Source organism: Etheostoma spectabile, chromosome 5 (assembly GCF_008692095.1).
Source record: "Etheostoma spectabile isolate EspeVRDwgs_2016 chromosome 5, UIUC_Espe_1.0, whole genome shotgun sequence".
NCBI classification, from domain to species: Eukaryota; Metazoa; Chordata; class Actinopteri; order Perciformes; family Percidae; genus Etheostoma; species Etheostoma spectabile.
Genome location: NC_045737.1, coordinates 30,307,520 through 30,330,282, shown reverse-complemented (window position 1 = coordinate 30,330,282; position 22,763 = coordinate 30,307,520). Strand labels below are relative to the sequence as shown.

Sequence of the window (22,763 nt, the reverse complement as noted above, 5' to 3'; positions counted from 1 at the left end):
GAAGGAACTTGTTTTGGGGGAACATGTGTACGTTCGGAAGTAGTTTTAACTAACCTCCTGACAACTAGTGCTTAAAATGCATCTATTTTTAGGTTCAAAGTTAACTTTTGGTAATCTTAACTAACTTTGCTGTACTGTTCCAAAGCATGTGCACGAAATAATTTCATTTAATTCATTTTAAATAATGTTTCATTCTGAGGCGGCCTCTAGCTCACCCAGTTAGAGCGTTCGCCCCATGTTGGCTGAGTCGTGCAGCGGTCGGGGTTCAAGTCTGACCTGTGGTCCTTTGCTGCGTGGCATCCCCCATCTCTCTCCCCCCTTTCATGTCTAGCCACTGTCACTTTAATAAATGGAAAAGCACCAAAAAATAATCTTAAAAAAAAAAAAAAAAAGTTTCACTCTAAACCAAAAAGAAATGTTGACCTGCAGCACAGGTAATTTCTGACAGCTGATATGTGAATGTGAACTGTCTCATGTGTAAGCGGGGGGGGGCAGGATCTCAGTCAGTGGGGGAGTTGGAACCGGAGGGTCGCTGGTTCAAGTCCCCATACGGACCAAAGTATGGTGGTGGACTGGTAGCTGGAGGGGGGCCAGTTCACCTCCTGGGCACTGCAAACCTAAAACTGCTTGGGGCACAGCCCCCCCCCCCACTCTGACATCTCTCCATTTAGTGCATGTAGAGGTACTGAGCATGTGTGTGTAATTCAGGCCTGTGTGTCAGGCATTACTTATTTTGTATGTATATATTTGTTTTGTTGTTTATGTATTTACCAAGGCAAGTGTGTGTGTGTGTGTGTGTGTGTGTGTGTGTGTGTGTGTGTGTGTTGTGTGTGTGTGTGTGTGTGTGTGTGTGTGTGTGTGTGTGTGTGTGTGTGTGTGTGTGTGCGTGCTCCAGCTGGATGCGCAGCGTCTGAAGAGAGAGGAGGCGTGGATGGTCGCCGATGCGTTTCGCATCGCCTTTGAACAGCAGCTGAGGAAACGGAGTGAGCACTTCCTCCTGAAGTCTCATCAGGGCAAAGCTGAAGGCAAGTGTGCTCTCAGCAAACGTCTCCAACTGGGAAAACATCAGGAAATGTGCACATATTTTACTTGTGATAAAATGTTTCATCGTTGTCCCGCCCTCCACTGCCAGAGGGGATTGTAAAACACCAGATAGAAAACGCACGTTTGGAAAGTTAGCCTTTCTGTGCTTGTGTTTTCTTTAATGTCATCAACCTGCCAGGGACTGCTGATAAGAAAATGAGCCTTATGGCTAAATCTGGCACATTTATATCTATCAATCAATAAGCATTTATTAATTTAGCGCTTTACAGCAACCAGCAGGTATCCAAAGTGCCTATACATGAAGTAAAACGTACAGCAAAATTAGAAAATTAATACATAAAAGCAGAAAGAACAGAAAACATCACAATGCTACTACGTATTAATAAGAGCCATTCTAAATAAAGGGTGATCATTTTCAATTAATATGCATTATCCCTTCTTATCCCTCATGTTGTTCTCAGATCAAATTGACCCGTTGTCCTATATCAATGTTCTTTTTAATCCCCCAAAATAACATGATTGATTCCACACAATGCTCTTTGGTTAAGTACAAATCTCTACTTTCATTAATGTTGGGGTGTCTTATTCAATTTTATAGTATTTTAAAACAAATTGAAGTGTATTTGAAATAGTATTGAGTAAAAGTTGACATATTCCAGTCTGTGATTATCCATCAACATCCATTCCTTTAATTTTAGTCTCAATAATTCCTAATTTCTGCTTTTCTAATTCAAATATTAGGTGTAATTTCCCATAAATGAAGTTTATTGACCATAAATTCCAAAAATAACTAAAACTAAAGTTAATAAGTTAGTTACGTGACAAATTAACAAATTGAAAAAAAGCATCAAAAGGACAAAAACGTAAAAAAAAGTTAAAAACATTGAGAAAAAATGTCAGCAAAAGTGATGACTTATAACTTGACTGGAAAACAACACAGGGGTTAAATAAGGGTTAAATAAGGGTTAAATAAGGGTTAAGGGTTACATAGAGTAAAAGTAAAGACAGAAAGACAGATTCTGGTGAACTTTTTTCATGGATAGGGGGCTTATCAGACCAGATGGTCCGTGTCAGAGTTGATCTATATATTAGCTATATATAATCTGATTTTATTGCCTCATAGCTCCCATTTACTGGATCATCAGACCAGCAGCTGTTTCTTTCCTCCAGGTGCTAACAGCAGCCCGTTAATCAGTGTGAGCCAGAGGTTGAGAGGACTGCTGCCGTCCAAGATGCCTGAGACGGAGACGGAGACTGAGACTGAGACTGAGACTCTCTACCGACTGCTGGACTTGGTTAGTGTCCCTCTTATACCGGCCGGCCTGTAATCTAGAGATCACAGCACACCGACTGACTGAGGAAGTCCTTATTAGCGATGTCCTGAAACCCAATTCTGATACCTGAACTTTTGTATATACTGAGTACTGATCCGATACCAAAGTGTCATATATTTTATTATGTAATAACAGCAGTATTACATACCTAGTATACTATTATCCCTGTATGGATGTGACTGGGATGGTTAAACTCTTTGTGAAACAGTAACACAGACAATGAATGCCATTATCCATTTTGATAGTCAGCCACAACTTTAAATTAGTGGCAAAATGATGTTGTATCGGATCGGTGAATAAACTGGAGTACTTTCCAATACCGATACCAGCATTTTAGTATTGTTATGGGACATATGCCTCGTCCTTCAATTCCAAATCTCAATACCTAAGGAGAAAATCGTGTCAGCATCAGTGAGCCAATCAGCATTCAGCATGCACCTACCAAGATCTGATAATGTCTGTGTCTGTCGTTTAGCAACCGGTATCAAAGTCACAGTATTGGTATCAGTACTAGTAGTGAATATTTTTAAAGGATATCCAGCCCGGCATGGTTTGGCTCGGCACGGCCAAACGTTCCATTGGAGAGAAAAAACCATTTCAGAGCTTTCTGAATTCTGGAGTGTGTCAGTACCTTTACTCAGTTACTCATCTGTTACTGTACTGATCATTATTATTAGACTGTTTGAGGGGTTGGTAGAGCTAAAACTCGTAAAAGGTCACCATGTAAGAAGTCTTCGGGCGTTTTTTGTCTCCGGAGAGGATTGTTTTCTGCCCCTGTGCTCCCTAATGCTGTGTTTCCTGCTGCAGCTGAACGACAAGGAGGAGGCCCTGGCCCACCAGAGGAAGGTGAGCATCATGTTAGCCCACAGTGCAGAGGAGCTGCAGAGACAGTTGCATCTGGATTCCCATTGCCGGCCAGCAGACCCACCAGAGAACCACAACCAGCAGACTTCGGATACGTCAGAGTCGAAGCTAGAAGCCCACGTCTCATCAGAGTCGAGCATCCATGCCCAGCAACAGCTACAGCTGCTAGGTTCCCAGCATCCCCCGGGACTACCAGCGCGTCTGTCAGAGTCCAGGACTGAACCACAGGAGCTGTCAGACCCATCGCAGTCCAACAGCCAGCCACCGTCCAAGCACAAAAACCACAAGACTGAAATCCAGAATTCAGACCAACCAGAGTCCTGATCCAGTCAGCAGACTCCTGTCTCAGACAGAGACGCAGCAGTCAGGGTTCGATTCTAGAATAGGAAGACGTGGTTTTAGCACACACCACCTGGCTCAATGCAAACGCCTAGTTCAAAAAAAGACGATGTTGTACTGAATGTTCAAAAGACAAGTGAGTGAAGTCCACACAACAGCTGACAAACGGCCCTTCTTAGGACGGGCATTGGAGATTAGCAATCGCTAAGGGAGACGCCAGCCACCCTCCTGAGGAAATCCACCTTTTTAGTCAGGACCCAGCCTTCATGACTATAATAGGGTCAAATTGTCCGGTAGATTGAGAGCTTTGCCTTCTGGCTGTGCTCTCTTTCGGCGCGTTACAGTGAGTGTAATACCGCCCCCGCTGCTCTGATTCTCCGGCCAGTCTCCCGCTCCATTGTCCCCTCACTTTGCCAACCAGACCCTAAAGTATTGAACTCCTTCACTTGGGGTAAGGACTCATTCCGTACCCAAAATAGTAGGCCCTCCATCGGTTTCCTGCTGAGAACAATGACCTCAGTTTTTGAGGTGCTGGTCCTCATCCCGGCCCCTTCCTTCACACTCAGCTGCGATCCCATCCAGTGAAAAATATATAATAATGCTTAACCCTCCTGATGTCTTTGGGTCCAATTTGACCCATTTTCAACAAAAAAAAAACATTTATATCAAAAATATGGTTTTCTTTCAAGCAAATTGTCAGAAATTAACATAGATGGTTCCATGTAACCCTGAAGGATCTGTACACTACTTTCATTGGATTCTGGGTGTTTTATTCAGTTGCATTAAAGCATATTTCTGCTTTTTAAACTTAAAAATTAGCTTTACTCACCCTGAATTCCAAGAATAAGTGTAACACTCGTATCACTTGGTAGTGATACGAATTGTAAATTGAAAAAACAGAACTTTCAAAAAATAAATCTTGTGTGCCGGAAGCCAAGGGGAAAGGAAAGTTGAAAAAAGTGTCGATTTCTTTAGCCGGGAGGACAACACAAGGGTTAATAATTGCAGAAAGGCGCCTTATCTGCACAGTTGAAGTATTTTCCCGGAGCATTCAGGTGTTATGCAGACATCGCTCCCTTTTCTTTGACCATTCAATGCAAATGCCTGTCATGCTTCACACTGACAAACTAAAATAACGTGCTGATTAGGATCTTAAAGTGGGAAGCAATGTGACGAAGAAGAAGATTGTAGGGAGGAGGACGGGTGAATAAAGTGTTACTTGACCTGATCGCTCATTGCCTAACCCGACCTCCAACCAATCACAGTATGGCAAGCAGTTTTATCATTTAATCAAGCCACGTTCCCATCTCATCCCACATTGTGTGAATGTTGATTCAGCGCCATTGACAGTATTGTTATTCAATTCTTCAACTTTCTTTGGTCGCCTCTGACTTCTGCATACTACAAAAAACATTCAAATCTCAAAATGTTCCCCTCTTCCCAGTAAGCACATAATAATAATAATAATAATAATAATAATGATAATACATTTTATTTATAATGCCCTTTACATTTCAAAAGGAAATCTCAAAGGGCTACAGTTAATAGGGAGTTAAAAACAGTGTCCAGAGTACGATAACAATTGACAAGCAATAATAAAACACCATAAAACTAAAATTAAAACAATGACTGTTTAAAAGGCCTTTTGAAATAATAGTGTCTTTAGGCCCTTCTTAAAAGTCTCCACAGTTTGTGGGGCCCTCAGGGACTCTGGGAGGGCGTTCCAGAGCCGAGGGGCGACTGCCTGGAAGGCCCTGTCTCACATGACGACACTTCACCATTTGTTCGGCTATTTATACTTTTTATTTTTATTTTTTACAATTAAAGTCAACGAGAGCAGACTTTAAATCCTCTTCCACTTCAAAATGCTTCTCCTGCTTCATACGTTCACCTACCGACTCCAGTCAAACTTTAAACCGGTCCCAAAAAACTTCAGCTATGAGGATCTATCGCAGCAGTTTGACATTTGTAACAGTTTATTGTGAAAATTAAGTTTAGTGTTCCTTTCTGGAAGCTAATTATGGGTGTGTATAGCGTGACTTACAGGGGGTGATGTCATCGCTAGAGCACAGAGCCTTAAAAAAATCATCTTAGCCCCTTTCTCTATAACTTGCTCTCGCATATATATCTATAAATATATATCTATATATATATAAGGGTGGCTACTTTGAAGAAACTAGAATATAAGACATGTTTTCAGTTATTTCACTTTTTTTTTGTAATTCCATGTGTTCATTCGTAGTTTTGATGCCTTCAGGGAGAATCTACAATGTAAATAGTTATGAAAATAAAGAAAATGCATCGAATGAGAAGGCGGTTCCAAACTTTTGGCCTGTACTGTATGTACAGTACATCCAAACATAGTTATTTCCTTTAATGTATTTATTCATCTCGAACAATCAACAATATCGCAAGACCAAGCAAAAAAATCAGACAATCAGAACAATCAGAATTTAACAAAAAAAGATATAAATAAAATAAAAATAAATCTATATATACATATATATACATATATATATATATATATATTAGATTAGTTTGAGAAGGAGCAGGTGGAAGCAAGTAGCTTATTTGGTCCTGCCCCTTTCCCAAAATCATATTTTTACCAAGTAAGTAGATATGTTATGTTATGCTTGTCTACTTTCAGCCAAAGAAAAAATGAGAGTAGAGATTTGTACGTGCCAAAGAGCGTTGTGTGGAATCAATCATGTTATTTTGGGTTATGAAAAAGAACATTGATATAGGAAAAGGGTTCAATTTGACAGCATGGTGCACAGGAAGTGGCCAGCCGAGGGCAGTGTTTGTCCACACATGTCCCTCTCAGAGTGTGGACGGCTGCTCCCAGAGCACATGCAGACTTCATGACTCGGATCCGGTCATGTAGCTTTGTGTTCCAGCATCACAAGAAACCCCCTCAGAGTACTAGACCTGCAAAGGCCAGACCGCTGTATTCATACAGCCCGTTTCATACACTCGTGTTGTCTTCCAGTCAAACATGAAAAAGTCCCAAAGTTTTGTATTTGAAATTTTAGTGCCCCCCCCCACCCCCAATTGTTGGTCTCTTTTTTCAACATTTGAATCGTTCTTTCCGACATTTTTTTTCTCCACTTTTCCCCCCAATACATGTCATTTTTTCAATGTTTCGGTTGCTTATATTTGACGTTTGATGCTTTTTATTGCGTGTTTGATCGTTGTTTATGTGGTTGCTTTAATGTTTTGGCGTGTTTAAAAAAAAATCATTTTTACATTTTTGGCGCTTTATCGACATCCCATATTTTGAATATACGACAAAACGTTGAAAACGGGTCAAATTTCACCCAAGGACAACATGAGGGTTAAACCTTTTCAGACCAAGGACCACTTACCCAAAGAAACAGAAACTTATGGAACACCTAACTGTCAAAATAGTCAGCTTGGCAGAAATGTAAAGTTTCTTCCTTCATATTTCCATATTTCAAATGTCAAGCTGATCATGTGTGCATTTGACATTGTCACAAAACGGCAGAAAAAAAACAGCCAGTTCAAAAAAAAAAAAACAAGTCAGCTGACAAATGGGCCTCACTTTTTTTGGGCTTTGGAGTCTGTTTGAGAAACACAGTTTAGAGTTTTGAAAAACATATTTTACCAAATCTACGGACCAGGTCACTCGCAGACCAGGGGTCCACCGCGACCAGCAGCGGTCCACGGACCACTGTTTGAGAAATACTACTTTACTTAATGAAGTAATGTGTTTTTAACCCTTGTGTTGTATTCCCGTAAAAATTGAAAATTGATGCTTTTCATCGATGTTTTTAACTTTTTTTTGACGTTTTCAACACTTCATAACACTAACTTATTAACTTTAGTTTGGAATTTAGGGTCAGTAAACCTCATTTATAGGAAATTATACCTAATGTTTGAGTTAGAAAAGCAGAAATTAGGAATTATTGAGACTAAAATTAAAGGAATGGATGTTGATGAATTATCACAGACTGGAATATTTTTTCAAATGCTATAAAATTGAACAAGATGCCCCGAAATTAATGAAAGTAGAGATTTGTACTTGGAATCAATCATGTTATTTTGGGGACTTAAAAAGAACTGATATAGGACAACATGAGGACAACATGAGGGTTAAAGAATATTTGCCTTTATTTAAAGGACAGATTCAGACAGAAAAGTGGGAGAGAGACATGCAGCAGAGGGCTGCAGGTCAGAAACAAACCCGGGGCCGCACGGCAAGCACTGAGCCTCGATACATGGGGGCGCACGCTGAACCAGGTGAGCCAACCCGGCACCCCTGGTAATGACGTTTAAAAAGTCAGGTGTGAAAAATTAAAGTAGGGGGGCCCTGAGAGCTTAATGTACTGCAAATGAAGACAAGACATACAAATGGACACAACACAAAAAACACTGCAAATATAGATTGGGTTGTGGCTCATGGAGTTAGAGAGAGTAGTTGTACATGTATGTCAAAAGCATGTGAGTGAGTAAGCAGTTTTTTTTAAAGGAAAAGTAAGCATGTGCCAAGTAATTGCAAAAAAGGATTAACTTTAATAACTTAAAAAATAACATTTAGAGAGGGACTCTGTATGTAAAGTTTTCATTATTTGTTACAGTACTCAGTGGGTTTGAAGTCTCTTGTACAACATAGGCGTAGCTTTTGACATATGCAATATATGGGCACTGGGGGGGGCAGTACCTCAGTCCGTAGGGAGTTGGGTTGGGAACCGGAGGGTCGCTGGTTCAAGTCCCCGAGACGACCAAAGTACGGAGTGTGGACTGGTAACTGGAGAGGTGCCAGTTCACCTCCTGGGCACCGCCAGGTGCTCTTGAGCAAGGCAACTTACCCCTCCCCCCCCCCCCCCCCCCAACCACTCAGCGTGCTGGTCCAACGCTGGCAGCCCCCTCACTCTGACATCTCTCCATTTGTGCATGTATAGGTCCTGAGCATGTGTGTGTATTTCAGGCCTGTGTGAACAAAAACAAAGTGTAAATTGTAATTTCCCCAATGGGGATCAATAAACAGTATAAATTATTATATTGTCCTCTACGGGAACTTCAGGCTTCTGATTGGCCAACATGGCTTAATGGTTAGGGTTATATCGCCACCTGCTGATGGACTTGCACTTGATAGCGTGTTTTTACGTTTCCATGATGGAGGTTTTTTTAAACCTTGGACTATCTTCCTCTCGTCTGGCTTTCCCAAAAAGGGCTCCGACAGCCTTTCATCTTCCTCTTGACCTCTGGGGCTTGGCCGAGCATTGATCAGTGTGCTGGTCCCGCGGTGGCCAGTGATGGCCCTGTTTCAGGAGAAACCTGAGCTAAAATCAATCTGGGTCAGCTGCTCAGACTGTAGCTGCTCAATAGCTCCACAGGAAAGGCCACACTGAAGAAAAAAAAGAAAAAGTAAAAACAGGTGCCAATATATTGAGCGACATACAGTTGACACAAAGCCTTTGTTTACTGTTCTGTAATATTACGACCAATGTGTTTGACTACTTCTTCAAATTGATTTGCCATTGATATTCTGTATAGGTACAGTGTTACATGCAGCTTATTGAGCTGATGTCAGTTGCATTATTGGCTAGCATGTCTATCATTCTACTTCTACATTGCTCTTGTGTTGTTCTTTCACATAACTAAGACTAGAAGTGGGCTTGGTCTAATGCCTCCATGTGACATGCATGGTGGGGGGGGGGGGGGGGGGGGGGGGTCCCGAGACGTTCTCTATCATCTGTGAGGTCCTTGGTCCTTGGTTCTGGGGAGTTTTAATTCAAATATCTGGTGCTTCATTTTCCAAGTTTTCCAATTTTTTTAAATATCAGAAATATGGGAGGTTAAAAATGTCGAACAGGTGACAAAACATTGGGGGGAAAAAGCATAAAAAATATTGGAAAAAGTGACAAAAACTACAAAAAAAACACGGGAGGTAAAACTTTGGGAAAAACTGTTGAAAAAAAAAAGGCGACAACAGGGACAAAGGCACTGAGGGTAAAAAAAAATTAAAATGTTGAAAACAAAAGACAAAAAAACGTAATTTCTTTTTTGGAAAAGCAACAAAACATTGAGATAGGGACAACAAAAGTGTTTTTTTCATATTTACTGTATTTGGCAGCATGGCTTAAAAAACTCCTCTTTATGTGGATGAGGTGGCCTTACATTTGGAATAAGGTACGTTTGGAGCGTGTCTAGAGACAAAGGGTTTAGATTGTAGCTGCTCCAAAGTACCACAGCTTGAAGAGAAATAATTGGACTATGTGGACACTTTGAAAGAGTCTTGTCTTAACCCTCCTGTTGTCCTCGGGTCAAATCTGACCCCTTTAAAAAATGTCTGTGTCTGAAATATGAGTTTCTTTTTAAGCAAATTACCACAAATAATGGATTGGATTCCATATAAAGCTCTTTGCAAATACAATTAATCACTGCCACCATTCTCCAGTCAGAACGCTGAGGTCAACAAATCAGCTGCTCCCGAGATCAAATTCTAAAAAATAAGGGCGATACAGCCTTTGCAATGACGCCCCACCCTATGGAACAACCTCCCCGTGCATATTAAAGCTGCACAGACCCTGCAAACATTTAAATCACTGCTTAAGACGCACCGGTTTGCTGTAGCTATTAACCTTCGTTAACCTGGATTCTGATGTTTTAAAGTGTTGTTGTTTGTCTCACTGTGATTCACTTTGGTTGTAGTCATTTTTACACTTGTTATTTATGTATTTGACATCGATTGTGTTCAGCACTTTGGTCAACTGTTGTTGTTTTTAAATGTGCTATAGAAATAAAAATTGACATTGACTTTCATTCCCGACTAAACTCAACTGTACGTTCTTCTGATCTTAATCAAAATAATTCATAATTTCTGCTTTTTTAACTCAAAAATTAGGTATAATTCTATAGAAATTAGGGTTATTGACCATGAATTCCAAAAACTAGTGTAAAACTAGTGGCGGTAAGGTGGTGTTAGTGAAAACTGAAAAAGAAAGTCTGAAAAAGGGACAAAAATGTCAAATCTTTGTCGGTTTTGGACCCAGGAGGACCACAGAAGGGTTAAAGGCATCTGTGGCGTTGCACTTGGTTGTTCACACACAAAGGGATGGAAGTAAGTGGGTGAAGAATGAAAAGGATGGCTTGCAAAACCTAGGTGAAGGGGGTAGGGGGTAGGGGTAAGATAGGGAAATGACATTTAGCCAAACCATGGCCGCGGGAACTAGGGGTGCCAAGGGTGCTGCAGCACCCCCGAACAAAATGACAAACAACTACAACCATAATTTAAAAAACAAAAACATTTATTTTTAATAAATTGATTATTAATATAAACCTAATACCTTTCATTAGAAATTAAATTTAATCAATTATACAATTTGGTAAGTAAGAGCTAAAGACATAATTTTAGAATGAATCTGCCGAGGCGCTGCTGCCTCCTACGCTTGTGAGTGAAGAGAGTTGTGGGAACTTTCCCGGCGGGCCAACAGTACAGAAGTTCGCTAGCCATGGCACAGAAGCGCATTTTAGATTTCTTTATAAATAAACCACAGGCTAAAAAGCCAGAGGCATAAAACTCAGCAACTGTAACTGAAAGAAGTAGCAGCAGCACCTCACCTCCACACTCCCAGAGCGACCTGCTAGCACCAGACCACCAGGCAGCTAATGTTGTTAGCCAAGCTAGCAGCACCGCACCTCCACACTCCCAGAGCGACCTGCTAGCTACAGACGACGAAGGAGCTAATGTTGTTAGCCAAGCCAGCAGCACCTCTCCACCTCCACACTCCCAGAGCGACCTGCTAGCTGCAGACGACAAAGGAGCTAATGTTGTTAGCCAAGCTAGCAGCACCTCTCCACCTCCACACTCCCAGAGCGACCTGCTAGCTACAGACGACGAAGGAGCTAATGTTGTTAGCCAAGCTAGCAGCACCTCTCCACCTCCACACTCCCAGAGCGACCTGCTAGCTACAGACGACGAAGGAGCTAATGTTGTTAGCCAAGCTAGCAGCACCTCTCCACCTCCACACTCCCAGAGCGACCTGCTAGCTACAGACGACGAAGGAGCTAATGTTGTTAGCCAAGCTAGTAGCACCTCACCTTCACACTCCCAGAGCACCTGCTATCTACAGACGACAAAGGAGCTAATGTTGTTAGCCAAGCTAGCAGCACCTCACCTTCACACTCCCAGAGCACCTGCTATCTACAGACAACGAAGGAGCTAATGTTGTTAGCCAAGCTAGCAGCACCTCACCTCCACACTCCCAGAGCGACCTGCTAGCACCAGATGACCAGCAGCTAATGTTGTTAGCCAAGCTAGCAGCACCTCACCTCCACACTCCCAGAGCGACCTGCTAGCAACATACCACCAGGCAGCTAATGTTGTTGGCCAAGCTAGCAGCAACAGGGCAACGGAGGGAACCTCACAACGTCAACTCAGTGCTGCCCAAGGTGAAGGTAGGAAAGCTGGTTTATTATTATGCTGCCGCCCGTGCAGTAAATCGGCATCAACTGTTCAGTAACAGTTCAACTGAAAATATATATGATTTATAGGAGATAAGTGTGTTTTTTTACTTGCGTGTAAAGCCTTCTTATTGGAAAAACCAGAATGAGGTTGCACTTATATTTAATTAAGGCTGCATTTTTCTATTTCAATGTTTGTGTCTGACTGGCTTGCTTTACTTTCATTTGATTGAATATAATTCAGGGATGTGTTTAGTGACTCTGTTTTTTTAACTTGTAGTAGGCCTATTCTGTGCCATAATTGGTCATATCTTGTTTTGTGGACTTTATTCTTGTTTTTATGCTTGTGGAGGGTGTAGCCTACATGTGTTCCAGTTGCTATCAAAGCCTTAGCTAGTACTGTTTCGACACCACGGATTATTAACTTAATTGTCAAAATATATCATAACTTCTGCTTTTAATTAAAGAATTTGGTATAAAATCATATAAATGAGGTTTATTGACCATCAATTTTGAAAAAGATGATAGTAGAACTTGCGTTATTTAGTTGGTTTAAGGGGTGTCTATACTGGTGGTAGCTGGGGGAAAAAAGCGTAGAAAATGTTGAATAAAGCAAGAAAAAATATATTAAAGAAACATTAAAAAAAACCAAGTGTTTTCAGTTTTCACCCGGGAGGACAACACAAGGGTTAAATTAATTTTATGTAATTATTTTAATTTTTCTCTCAGGTCCATTGTCAGGAAATGCGCTGTTGCTTAACAAAAATGAAAAACAAAAATCCTACCTCTAGCTACTGATATAAACCTTATGTAGATGTGAATTTTACGTAGATGCCACTAGTGTTGCTCCACCAAGGGAAGCCAGTAAGACAAATGTCCGCCGTCACAATGACTGGATTCCTTTCACAGTGTCCGTATTGATATCCAGGAACTGAACTGCATTACCAGAGCCACTGTATCATTTGCACTGCCCACGTCTGCCCCATTAGCTTTAGATAATGGTACAGCTTTTCACACTTGGGATGGCCCCTGAGCCATCGGAGGCATTTGCATCATCCGTAGGTCCTTGACGCGCTAAGCATCAATGATTGCAGGCAGTTTGGGAATTGGACGGACAAGCGGAATAAGAATTGAATAGCAAATGCATCTTATGACAGTGACCGAACCAGTTCTAAAATGCCAATTTATGCTCAGTACAATAATATCAGGTCCAATGGGTAAAGGGCTGAGTGTTCAGTGAATTAAAAAAAAAAAAAAGTAGAAATTACTGATGTGGAACAAACAGCCAGTGTTTCAGTGCAGTTTGTTCCAACCCCGTACCATGCTATAGCCAGGGGATAACACCGGTGGTGGAAAAAGTGTTCAGATCCTTTACTTGCTGCTCTAACAACATAATTTCCCTTTTTTTGGGATCAAGAAATATCTATTCATCTATCTATCTATCTATCTATCTATCTATCTATCTAGATATCTATAATAAGCATGGCTGTCTGCGTTAGATCAACTCAGATTTGCCTTCTTTCTAATGGTTTTATTAATTACTATCTACTTCAGTAAAAGTACTAATACCTCACTGTAAATATAGTCTGTTACAAGTAAAGGTCCTGCATTGAAAACGTTGCCTAAAAAAGTAAAAGTGTGTAAGTATCATCAGGAAAATGTAGTTAAAGTATAAAAAGTAGAGAACTCTCTTCCCACTGTAGAAAGTCATCATCTCAGCTGGACCTGTAGGCTGGTATATTGTTGCTAAGGTACTTTATAATAAAACGTCACGTTACACTACATGTGTTTTGTGTGCAGAAAACTGAAAAATGCAGTAGGTAAGACTTATAAAACTACCTTTCTGTCATATTTGCTGAAAATTATGATTCTTTTGACATTTTTGAAGTTGTTTTTCGAATATGTTGTCACTTTGTTCCACATTTTAAGGCATTTTGTTTGACGTTTTTGTTGCTTTTTTTTTTTAACCATTTGTGACACTTTTTCCCGATATTTTTGTACCTTTTTTTTTTCAACATTTTTGATTATTTTTCAAATGTTCTGTATATTAACTGTAGGCACACACATAATTACCATTTTTAATTACAGGGCAAAGTCCAGTTCTGTTATTTTACGGGTCTATTTCTTACAGTGTATATTTGGTATCTTTAGAAACATTAAAATCTTGACTAGAAGTCAAAATGTAATTCTGTGAGTTGAACCTCAACACATTTTAAGTTTTAATGATGGATTCACACTTGGCTGCGGCAGGATACAGGAGATTCTTTTCATGACGTTGAAACATTTTTGTAATGAGAGTTTAAAATCTAATTTATTTTAAATGTCATTGAGTGCCACAACATAGAAGGAAAGTGGGACTTCTGTCATGTTTTTTGTGTCAAGTGAATTGTGCCATGGGTGCATGCTGAATGGCCTGCCACAGGCAGACGTGATGCAGCTCTGTGGGTCAGCGCCCCTCTCCTCCTCTACAGCCATGTAGCAAGAACAAAAGAAGCAGTGTAGAATGGCAGAGGCGCAGGCTGCAGTCAGGGGCTTTTTGGGCCGCCTGCATCCTCGGGGCACTTTATTTGGGGCAGCCTGAGCCTCCAGGACTTTTATTTTTTTGGTATTGTGGAAAATATTGACACTGCCTGAGCTCTTGACCCTGCGCCATTGATTAGAGCTTAAGCTACACGACTGGACCCTGACCAAAGCTGTTCCAAAGTATCGGCGTGATTAATTAAAAAGAAAATGGTCTTTAGTATGGCTGGCTGCATGGAGAGTGGCAGCAGTGAGAGAGAGGGAGAGGGGGGCGACACACACAACACACACACACATATACACACACACACATATACACACATATACACACATATACATACACACACATGTACACACACATACACAAGCTGATTGGCACACTGCAGTGACTGCTGGGTGAGGGGAGGGGTATGAAAAACATTAACCCACAATGCACTGCTGGGTTTTGACAGCTCTGTGCTCCAGGGCTGCTGAATTTATGAGCCATTACTCCTGCCGGCCCGGGATCTAGTTGGTGCATTATGTTCCATGTCATCTGCCATTAGTGGAGCAGTGACTGACATCCATTGAGAAAGCCAATGCTCTCTCACACTGGCCGGCTGATAGGGCCAGCGTGGACTAGGATGTAGCCACATTGTTGTTTTGTCCCCCCCCCCCTTCTCTTTTGCTTGTGCATCCAGTTGAGTTCATGCCTGAAGTAATCAGGGAACAATACTGCAACCTCCAAGCCCTCACTGCGGCCATTGTGCTCTACAGTAAGCTCCAGCTGGCCTGTTTCCACTTTGTTTTTTTAGGACACTATGGACTTGGGTTACCTCTGTGAGAAGGATTAACTTTAGACTGTTTATGTCATATTTAGTCTGTAATATTATCCATATGTAGTTATGTTAATAGTTTTAATTATAAAGTTGGTGATTTTTTTTAAATTTCTTTGTGTCTCCTGCAAAGAACTCATTTGAAACTATTCAATTAAAACAGATACACCATTCTGAGATAGCAGTTATAATTTTCATATATATATATATATATAAAAATATATATATATGTGTGTGTGTGTGTGTGTGTGTGTGTGTGTATCTTTTTTGTCTTTCTATAGATGAAGAGAGTCAATAAACAATGTTGCCAAGTGGAAACATATACTACAAGAAAATTAATGACCCTAATACAGAGCTGTGGGGTGCAACCTGAGAAGAAATTGTTGTAAAAGATGTAGATGTAGCTGTAATAATATTACGTGGTTTTATATTTATGATCTTATGAACAAAACAAGCAAACAAACAAAGCCTTTACCCAGTGTTCAAGTACTGTATACTCACAACTGACTGTTTTCCATATTCACACAATGAAGCAGTGACCCTTCCAGCCGGTCTGTCCTCATTAGCCTGCAGACTAAATAGCTCTTAAATGTGGTGACAGAGGTTAATAATGGCATTCAGTCCCGTCTATTGTTGTTTACACACTTCTTAGGGAAGGTCAATGTATTGACCTATCTGAATATGGGAGCATGCATGGCGCTGACAAATAATCTGTGTGGCCTTGATGTTCCATTAAATGATCGATTCAGCTGGTTTGGGGAGTAGGGGTGGGGGGGAGGCTGCTCAGGGACTCTGAAAAGGTCAGTATCTGTTAGTTCATTGGTGGAGTGATTAATAAATCAATAAGAGCTGGAGAGAGGCCCACTGAATCAAACAGTTGCACATGCAGTCCTGACTTGTCTTCAAGGGAACGAGAGGTTGGTGTATTGCAGGAGAAGTTGCCATCACATGTCAGCACTGCTCCACCAAAACACTCTCTATTCTTCTATTCCTCTCTTCCTGACTTTTCTCAACCACAGAAATGCAGCCTCTTTTTTCAGGCTCAGACATCTGATTAGCTACCACAGGTCAATAGTTGAGTCAGAGGGTTAAAGAGTACTGGTATACTGTCCGACATCCATAACAGTATAATAGTGCGTTCCATTTACTGCGCTGGGAATGAAGTCCCAATCGAGTTTAATGCGTTTTACATTTACAAGTTGGATTTTCATTGTGGGTTTAGCTCTAGCCTAGTCTATAGTCACAATGTTCCTCTTCTGAGATTGCTCCGATGTCCGTTACCTTCCGCTTTCTTTGTGTTGGCGTTCTAACCTCTGGTGGATTTCTGAGGACTATGGTTACCTGGTCCTCAGATCTCTGCAGGGTAAATCCAGACAGCTAGCTAGACTATCTGTCCCATCTGAGGACTATGGTTACCCGGTCCTCAGATTTCTGCAGGGTAAATCCAGACCGCTAGCTAGACTATCTGTCCAATCTGAGGACTATGGTTACCTGGTCCTCAGATCTCTGCAGGGTAAATCCAGACAGCTAGCTAGACTATCTGTCCAATCTGAGGACTATTGTTACCTGGTCCTCAGATCTCTGCAGGGTAAATCCAGACAGCTAGCTAGACTATCTGTCCCATCTGAGTTTTCTGTTGACGACTAAAACTACTTCTGAACGGACACCGTGACTCGGTCCGCCGCTTAGCACCGCCTATGACAATTGTGATTGATATAAATTACTGGAATTGTTGGGTCTTTTTAAATTATAGAGTGTGTTCTAGAACTACTCGATCTGTAAAGTGTCTTGTTGTTATTTGATACTATGAAAAAAATTGAATTTAAAGAAATGCCCAAAAATCAGAGCATGCGTTATGTTGTTTTATGTGCACAAAAATAGCATAGCAACACGTCCACAGATAGAATTTAGACAGGACTGTGTGTACGACTGATTTAATGAGACACAAATAAGACAGAAATGCTAATAACTGTTTGTTACTAAAGCCTTCACTAAGGGACCGTTTGGTATTTATGGAATGGACCACCGGAGGTAAATAGGGGAGGGTCATGTCTCTTTATTCTTTGTTAAGGAAAGGGTCACCCAACTTTTGTATTCATGAAAACAGCTACATTTCAAAGTGGCTTGTTTTGTGCATATTTTTCCATGTAGCTCCATGTGGCTCTCAGTCTCGGCCCCCCATCACTAGCAGATGGGTCCCTCCCTGTTTAGTCAGACAGAGACTGTGCGATTTCCCAATCGTGTTGTAAAAAGAATTTTATTCATTAGCATGATTTCCGTACTGTTTAGTTCAAAAACATCAGAAGCACCAACGGACAAAAACACAGCGGACCAGACGCAAGCTTTTATTTTGAAAAGTCGAAGCTCGCAGACAGCACACAGCCGGAAACAGAGAAATGGAGTTTTGGATAATGTTCAACTTCGGCAGCTTTACCTGTATGCTAAAATATACCATGATTGAAGCAGCCTAGTGAGGAGTCCATAGCAACCAGATCCTGTGTTGAATTGGTTATTACCCAGTTTACTTTGTTGAATGGTCTCAATGGTTTATTGTTTCATTTCATGTGAATACTAGTTTACTAGAGGAATATTAACTTAGTATTTGAAGTAATGCAGGGAGTGTGCATTTAGTTTCCATACTTATTGTGTTTCCACAACAATGTTAGTGAGTAAATCTACTGAAATGGCCGTCATAACATTGGAGTGTGATGTGTAAGATGAGAAGGCAGAGGTTAGTCATGGTTGTATTAAAGCAATGGTTACCTGTCCTTTAATGACAAACCCGAACAGAAGGCATCAAGAAATTGTTGGCCTTTACCCAATCATTTTGGAGGGTCATAGAAAAACGTATAATTGGCAAAGTGAGGGTCATGTCTTTTTTGACTAAAGACCCCAAAGGTTCTCTGGTAGCCCCTTTTAATGAAGAACAAACAGTCCCTAATGTTGACGCACAGGGCAGAGTTTTTTTTAAAGTTTTTTTTTAGCTTGGGGTATGGTAAGGGTGTCCAACTTCCCAACTCAGATATCCGAGTTCAGAGGGCGTTTGTGACTTTAACCCTGTAAATTCCGACCTCTGTGTACAAATGAAACACACTATTAATCCAGGCTGTAATAGGTGTTATTGTCACTGTTTCTCAAGCCTTTAACACATGTCCTGGTCATGTTCATCTCTTGGAAACTCTTGGAAAGAGGGTGAGATTGAGCCTGATGCAGTATTTGGAGTAATTTAATGACAATTCAACAGACTACTTGCAAATAGTTACTGCTTCTTTCACCTGAGTTGACTGAGATTTTAAAGACTTGAGGTTTGACTTGGTATTGTGCCCAAAAGACTTAAAAAAAGCTCTGATACTTGCTTCACAGGATTTTAATCTGCTTTCACTGTCAGGGTCCTGCTCTGCAGCCAGAGACCTTCGGACTCTTTGTTTAATGTTCTGTGTTTAAGACCGTGTGAGTATTTCTGTGGCGCTTGAGGATTTAATGTTTTGGGGTTTCATTTTTACGATCACATGTCAGGAGTTAGAATAGAATAGAATGCCTTTATTGTCATTATACACAAGTACACGGTACTTGTGCAACGAGATTAAAGCAATCCCTTTGCAGTGTTGACACAAAAAAAATATAAGAATATAACAGTATAAAATATCAAAAATATAAAGTCAAAGATATAAAGTGTAGTGACTGTCAAGTATACATATATAAATCAGCTTGAATAAGCATAGGTAAGTGTTAACACTCAATAAATAATATTGCACAGTGATGGAATGAAATGATTAAGTACTAATATTAAGTAAATACATATTGCACAGTAATGGAAAGGTTAATGTATTAAATATTGCACTGTATGAAATGAAATTGCACAGATTCCAGTGTCCTATGAGGATTATATAACAGTAACAGTATAACAATAATATTGCACAGTCGGACGGAATGAAGAAGACAGTCCGGGGGCCGGGGGGGCTGTGGAGTGGAGTCAGTGCATATGTGAGTTCAGGGGTGAGTTCAGGGTCGTTATGGCCTTCGGGAAGAAACTGTTCTTGAGTCTGTTGGTCCGTGCTCTGATGCACCTGTAGCGCCTTCCTGAGGGCAACAGGTCAAACAGATCAGAGCCGGGGTGGGAGCTGTCCTTTATGATGTTCTCTGCTCTGCTGAGGCAGCGGGAGGTGTAGATGTCCGTCAGGGAGGGGAGAGGGCAGCCGGTGATCTTCTGTGCTGACCTTACAACCCTCTGCAGCCTCTCCCTGTCTGCCACGGTGCAGCTGCCGTACCATACTGTGATGCAGTAGGTCAGCAGGCTCTCGATGGATGAGGGTAGAAGGTCAGCAGCAAGTTGGAGTCCAGTCGTACTTCCTGAGGACCCTCAGGAAGTGTAGTCGCTGCTGGGCCTTCTTGATGACCGCTGTGATGTTGGCTGACCAGGAGATGTCAGCTGAGATGAGGACACCAAGAAACCGGAAGGTGTGGACCCTCTCCACACACTCGCCGTTGATGTACAGGGGGGCTAGGTCGGTGCTCTTCTTCCTGAAGTCGACGATGATCTCCTTGGTTTTCTTGGTGTTCAGAGACAGGTTGTTCTCCGAACACCAAGCTGCCAAGTTCAGGACTTCCTCTCTGTAGGCTGCCTCGTCTCCCTTTGAGATGAGTCCGACCACTGTGGTGTCGTCAGCAAACTTGACGATGAGGTTGTTGTTGTGTGGTCGGACTGCAGTCGTGGGTGTAGAGGCAGTACAGGAGGGGGCTCAGCACGCAGCCCTGTGGGGAGCCAGTACTCACATACGAGTGGAGGAGAGGTGGGGGCCCAGTCTCACCGTCTGCGGCCGATTGGTGAGAAAGTCCTTTATCCAGGCACAGGTTGAGAGGGGGGAGGCCTAGAGTGACTAGTTTGGATATGAGAATGTCCGGGATGATTGTGTTAAAGGCGGAGCTGTAATCCACAAAGAGCATCCGGACGTAGCTCTGCTGCTGCTCCAGGTGGCTCAGTGCAGAGTGGAGAGCTACGGCGATGGCATCCTCTGTGGATCTGTTTGTGCGGTAGGCAAACTGATAGGGGTCCAGATCTGGGGGGAGGTAGTCCTTGATGTGTTGGAGAACAAGTCTCTCGAAGCACTTCATGATTACCGGGGTGAGGGCCACAGGACGGTAATCATTTAGGCTGGTGATGGGAGACTTCTTCGGCACTGGGATGATAGTGGCTGATTTAGGCAGGGGGGGATGACTGCCTGGGCCAGGGAGAGGTTGAAGATCCTAGCAAAGATGAGGGCGAGCTGGTGAGCACACGCCCTGAGCACCTTGCCAGGAACTCCATCTGGGCCAGCAGCCTTCCTTGGATTCACTGCTAGGAGTACTCGTTCAACGTTGTGCTCCTTTACGGTGAGAGGGGTGGTGCAGGAACCAGGTGTGGATGGGGGTAGGGATGGGGTAGTGCAGAAACCAGGTGGAGGTGTCGGCAGGGCTGGGGCGGGTTGTGGTGACTCAAAGCGAGCAAAGAAGCAATTCAGCTCCTCTGCCAGCTTCGCACTGAAGTCTCCTGATGATGAATCACAGCCCCTGTAGTTGGTGTTGTCATGTATGCCCCGCCACACCTCCCGTGTGTTATTGCTGGACAGATGGGACTCTATGCACTTCTTGTGGTCCGCTTTGGCTCTTTTAATTCCACTTTTCAGGTCAGCTCGAGCATACCTGTACACAGGGCTGCTCGGTCCGTCTGACCTGAGTTGCAGGTTAAGACTCAAACGCAGAAGAGGAGGTAGCACGGAGAGTTTTAGTGATTTACTGACTTACACAATACATACACACAAACGCATACATAGAGATAGGTATGAGGAACTTTCCATAAGATCATCTCTCAATGCAAATCATACCAGCTATTAAGGTTACGGAAATAACACCATGCCTATCTCTATGTAAGGTGAAGGGTATGTGGTGATATGGGGGGGCGTTAATTGCAAAAGCCAATGGAACTTTATCAGGATGCATAGTATCCTGATCCATGAAATAACTGGCCTTTATAACTAAAAATGGGCCTGCCTCTATGGGAATTTAACATAGGGGGGTGTATACGTATGCCCCCTGTATGTAAACCAGTCACCAACACTGTTTAAAATTAGCTGCTTCTGATTCAAAATGAAAACACAAAAGTTGATATTAATTAATATAACAGTAGTAGTCTTGTGAATAATTCTCAGGGTTCCCAGTGTGCTCTTGTGTTAACAACCAATCAACATCCAGGTTGGTCCAGATTCCTCACAGAGGGGGTCCAGTACTCTCTATTGGAGCCCTGCACCCAGGGCTGCTGCAGTGTTACAGGGCTGCATGCTTGATGCAGTGTGTGTGTGGCTATTTACTAAAGCACTAAAGGAACAGTATGCAGTGTGTGGAATGCAATTTCTTCATCACAGATTGAAGTAACTGAGCGATTCACTCAAAAACGCTCCCAAAATTGTTGCATTTGGTTGCCTAGAAACACAAACTGGTTTAAGTTACACAGTGACTCAACTTACCCTGGTCTCTGATACATGATTAACATTAAAAGCAAACCTGGGTAGGCCCAATGGGAACCAATTACCTTCTATATCAAGTCCACTACTTTGGCAGCTTGCAGTTGATGGATAGATTATTCGTAAAATTATTTATTAAAATAAAATGAAAATGGAGAACAAGACAACATAGACCTCACAGAAAATGAAACAAACTATGGTAACCTACAGAAGACAACACAAACTATAGTTTTATGTTTGATGTTGTTTTATGATCTTATATTTTTTTTTAATCCAGAAACATCAACTTTGCCTTCCATTTTGAATGTTATCACTACATTGAATAGGTGTTATCAGTGGTTACCAGCCTCATAGTTATGGGTTAAATGGGCAAGGCCCGTCATTAGATATTACAGACAGGGGGACACAATTTTCCAAATTACACATGGAAGACAGGCCATAATCATCTAGTCATATGGTAGCGGTCGTCATTAGCTTGGTGAGGACCCTTTGGGGTCAATTTTTGATGTAAGTTCTGTTGTAAATATATACAAAACAAATGCTAGCTGGTTGACTAGGTTTAGTTATGGTTTGTCTTAAAACTAACATAGTCTATATTCTTGACGTTCCATTTCCGGGATTGCTCAGGAAATTCCGCAGTTTCCTTCTGCGTGCTTTGTGCCGATCTCTGCAGGGTAAATCGGGACAGGTAGCTAGACTATCTGTCCAGAGTTTTCTGTGCGGATCTTAGCGCCGTTCATGACATGATTGGTTTACAGAAATACCAATAAACCAGAGCATGTTTTCCTTGTTATCCATTCAGGAATGCTATGTGAAGTAGCCAGCATGTGGATGATGGTCTGGCCAAGCGAGACTTATACTAATGTAGCCTACGTAACTTAAAAAAATTCAACCCTAACATTTGTTTTTGACACAGACACCAG

The 22,763-nt window shown here is 41.8% G+C and overlaps 1 protein-coding gene across 3 annotated transcripts in view; it reads left to right on the top strand.

The window, feature by feature from the left end:
• ccdc125 (coiled-coil domain containing 125) overlaps positions 1-19,722 on the top strand; it is a 33,443-nt gene extending 13,721 nt beyond the window's left edge. For 2 of the 3 annotated variants that reach the window (XR_004332150.1, XR_004332149.1), the window contains exons 10-14: positions 896-1,025; positions 2,215-2,339; positions 3,186-3,695; positions 16,221-16,231; positions 19,712-19,722. Coding sequence is in view for 1 of the 3 variants with exons in the window: in XM_032516778.1 (XP_032372669.1) it covers positions 896-1,025; positions 2,215-2,339; positions 3,186-3,566 (636 nt within the window). In the remaining 2 variants the exon portion in view is untranslated. Of the gene's footprint in view, positions 1-895; positions 1,026-2,214; positions 2,340-3,185; positions 7,447-16,220; positions 16,232-19,711 lie in introns of those variants that run through there. The other variant, XM_032516778.1, reaches the window with a different exon arrangement.
• The last annotated feature ends 3,041 nt before the right edge of the window (positions 19,723-22,763 follow it).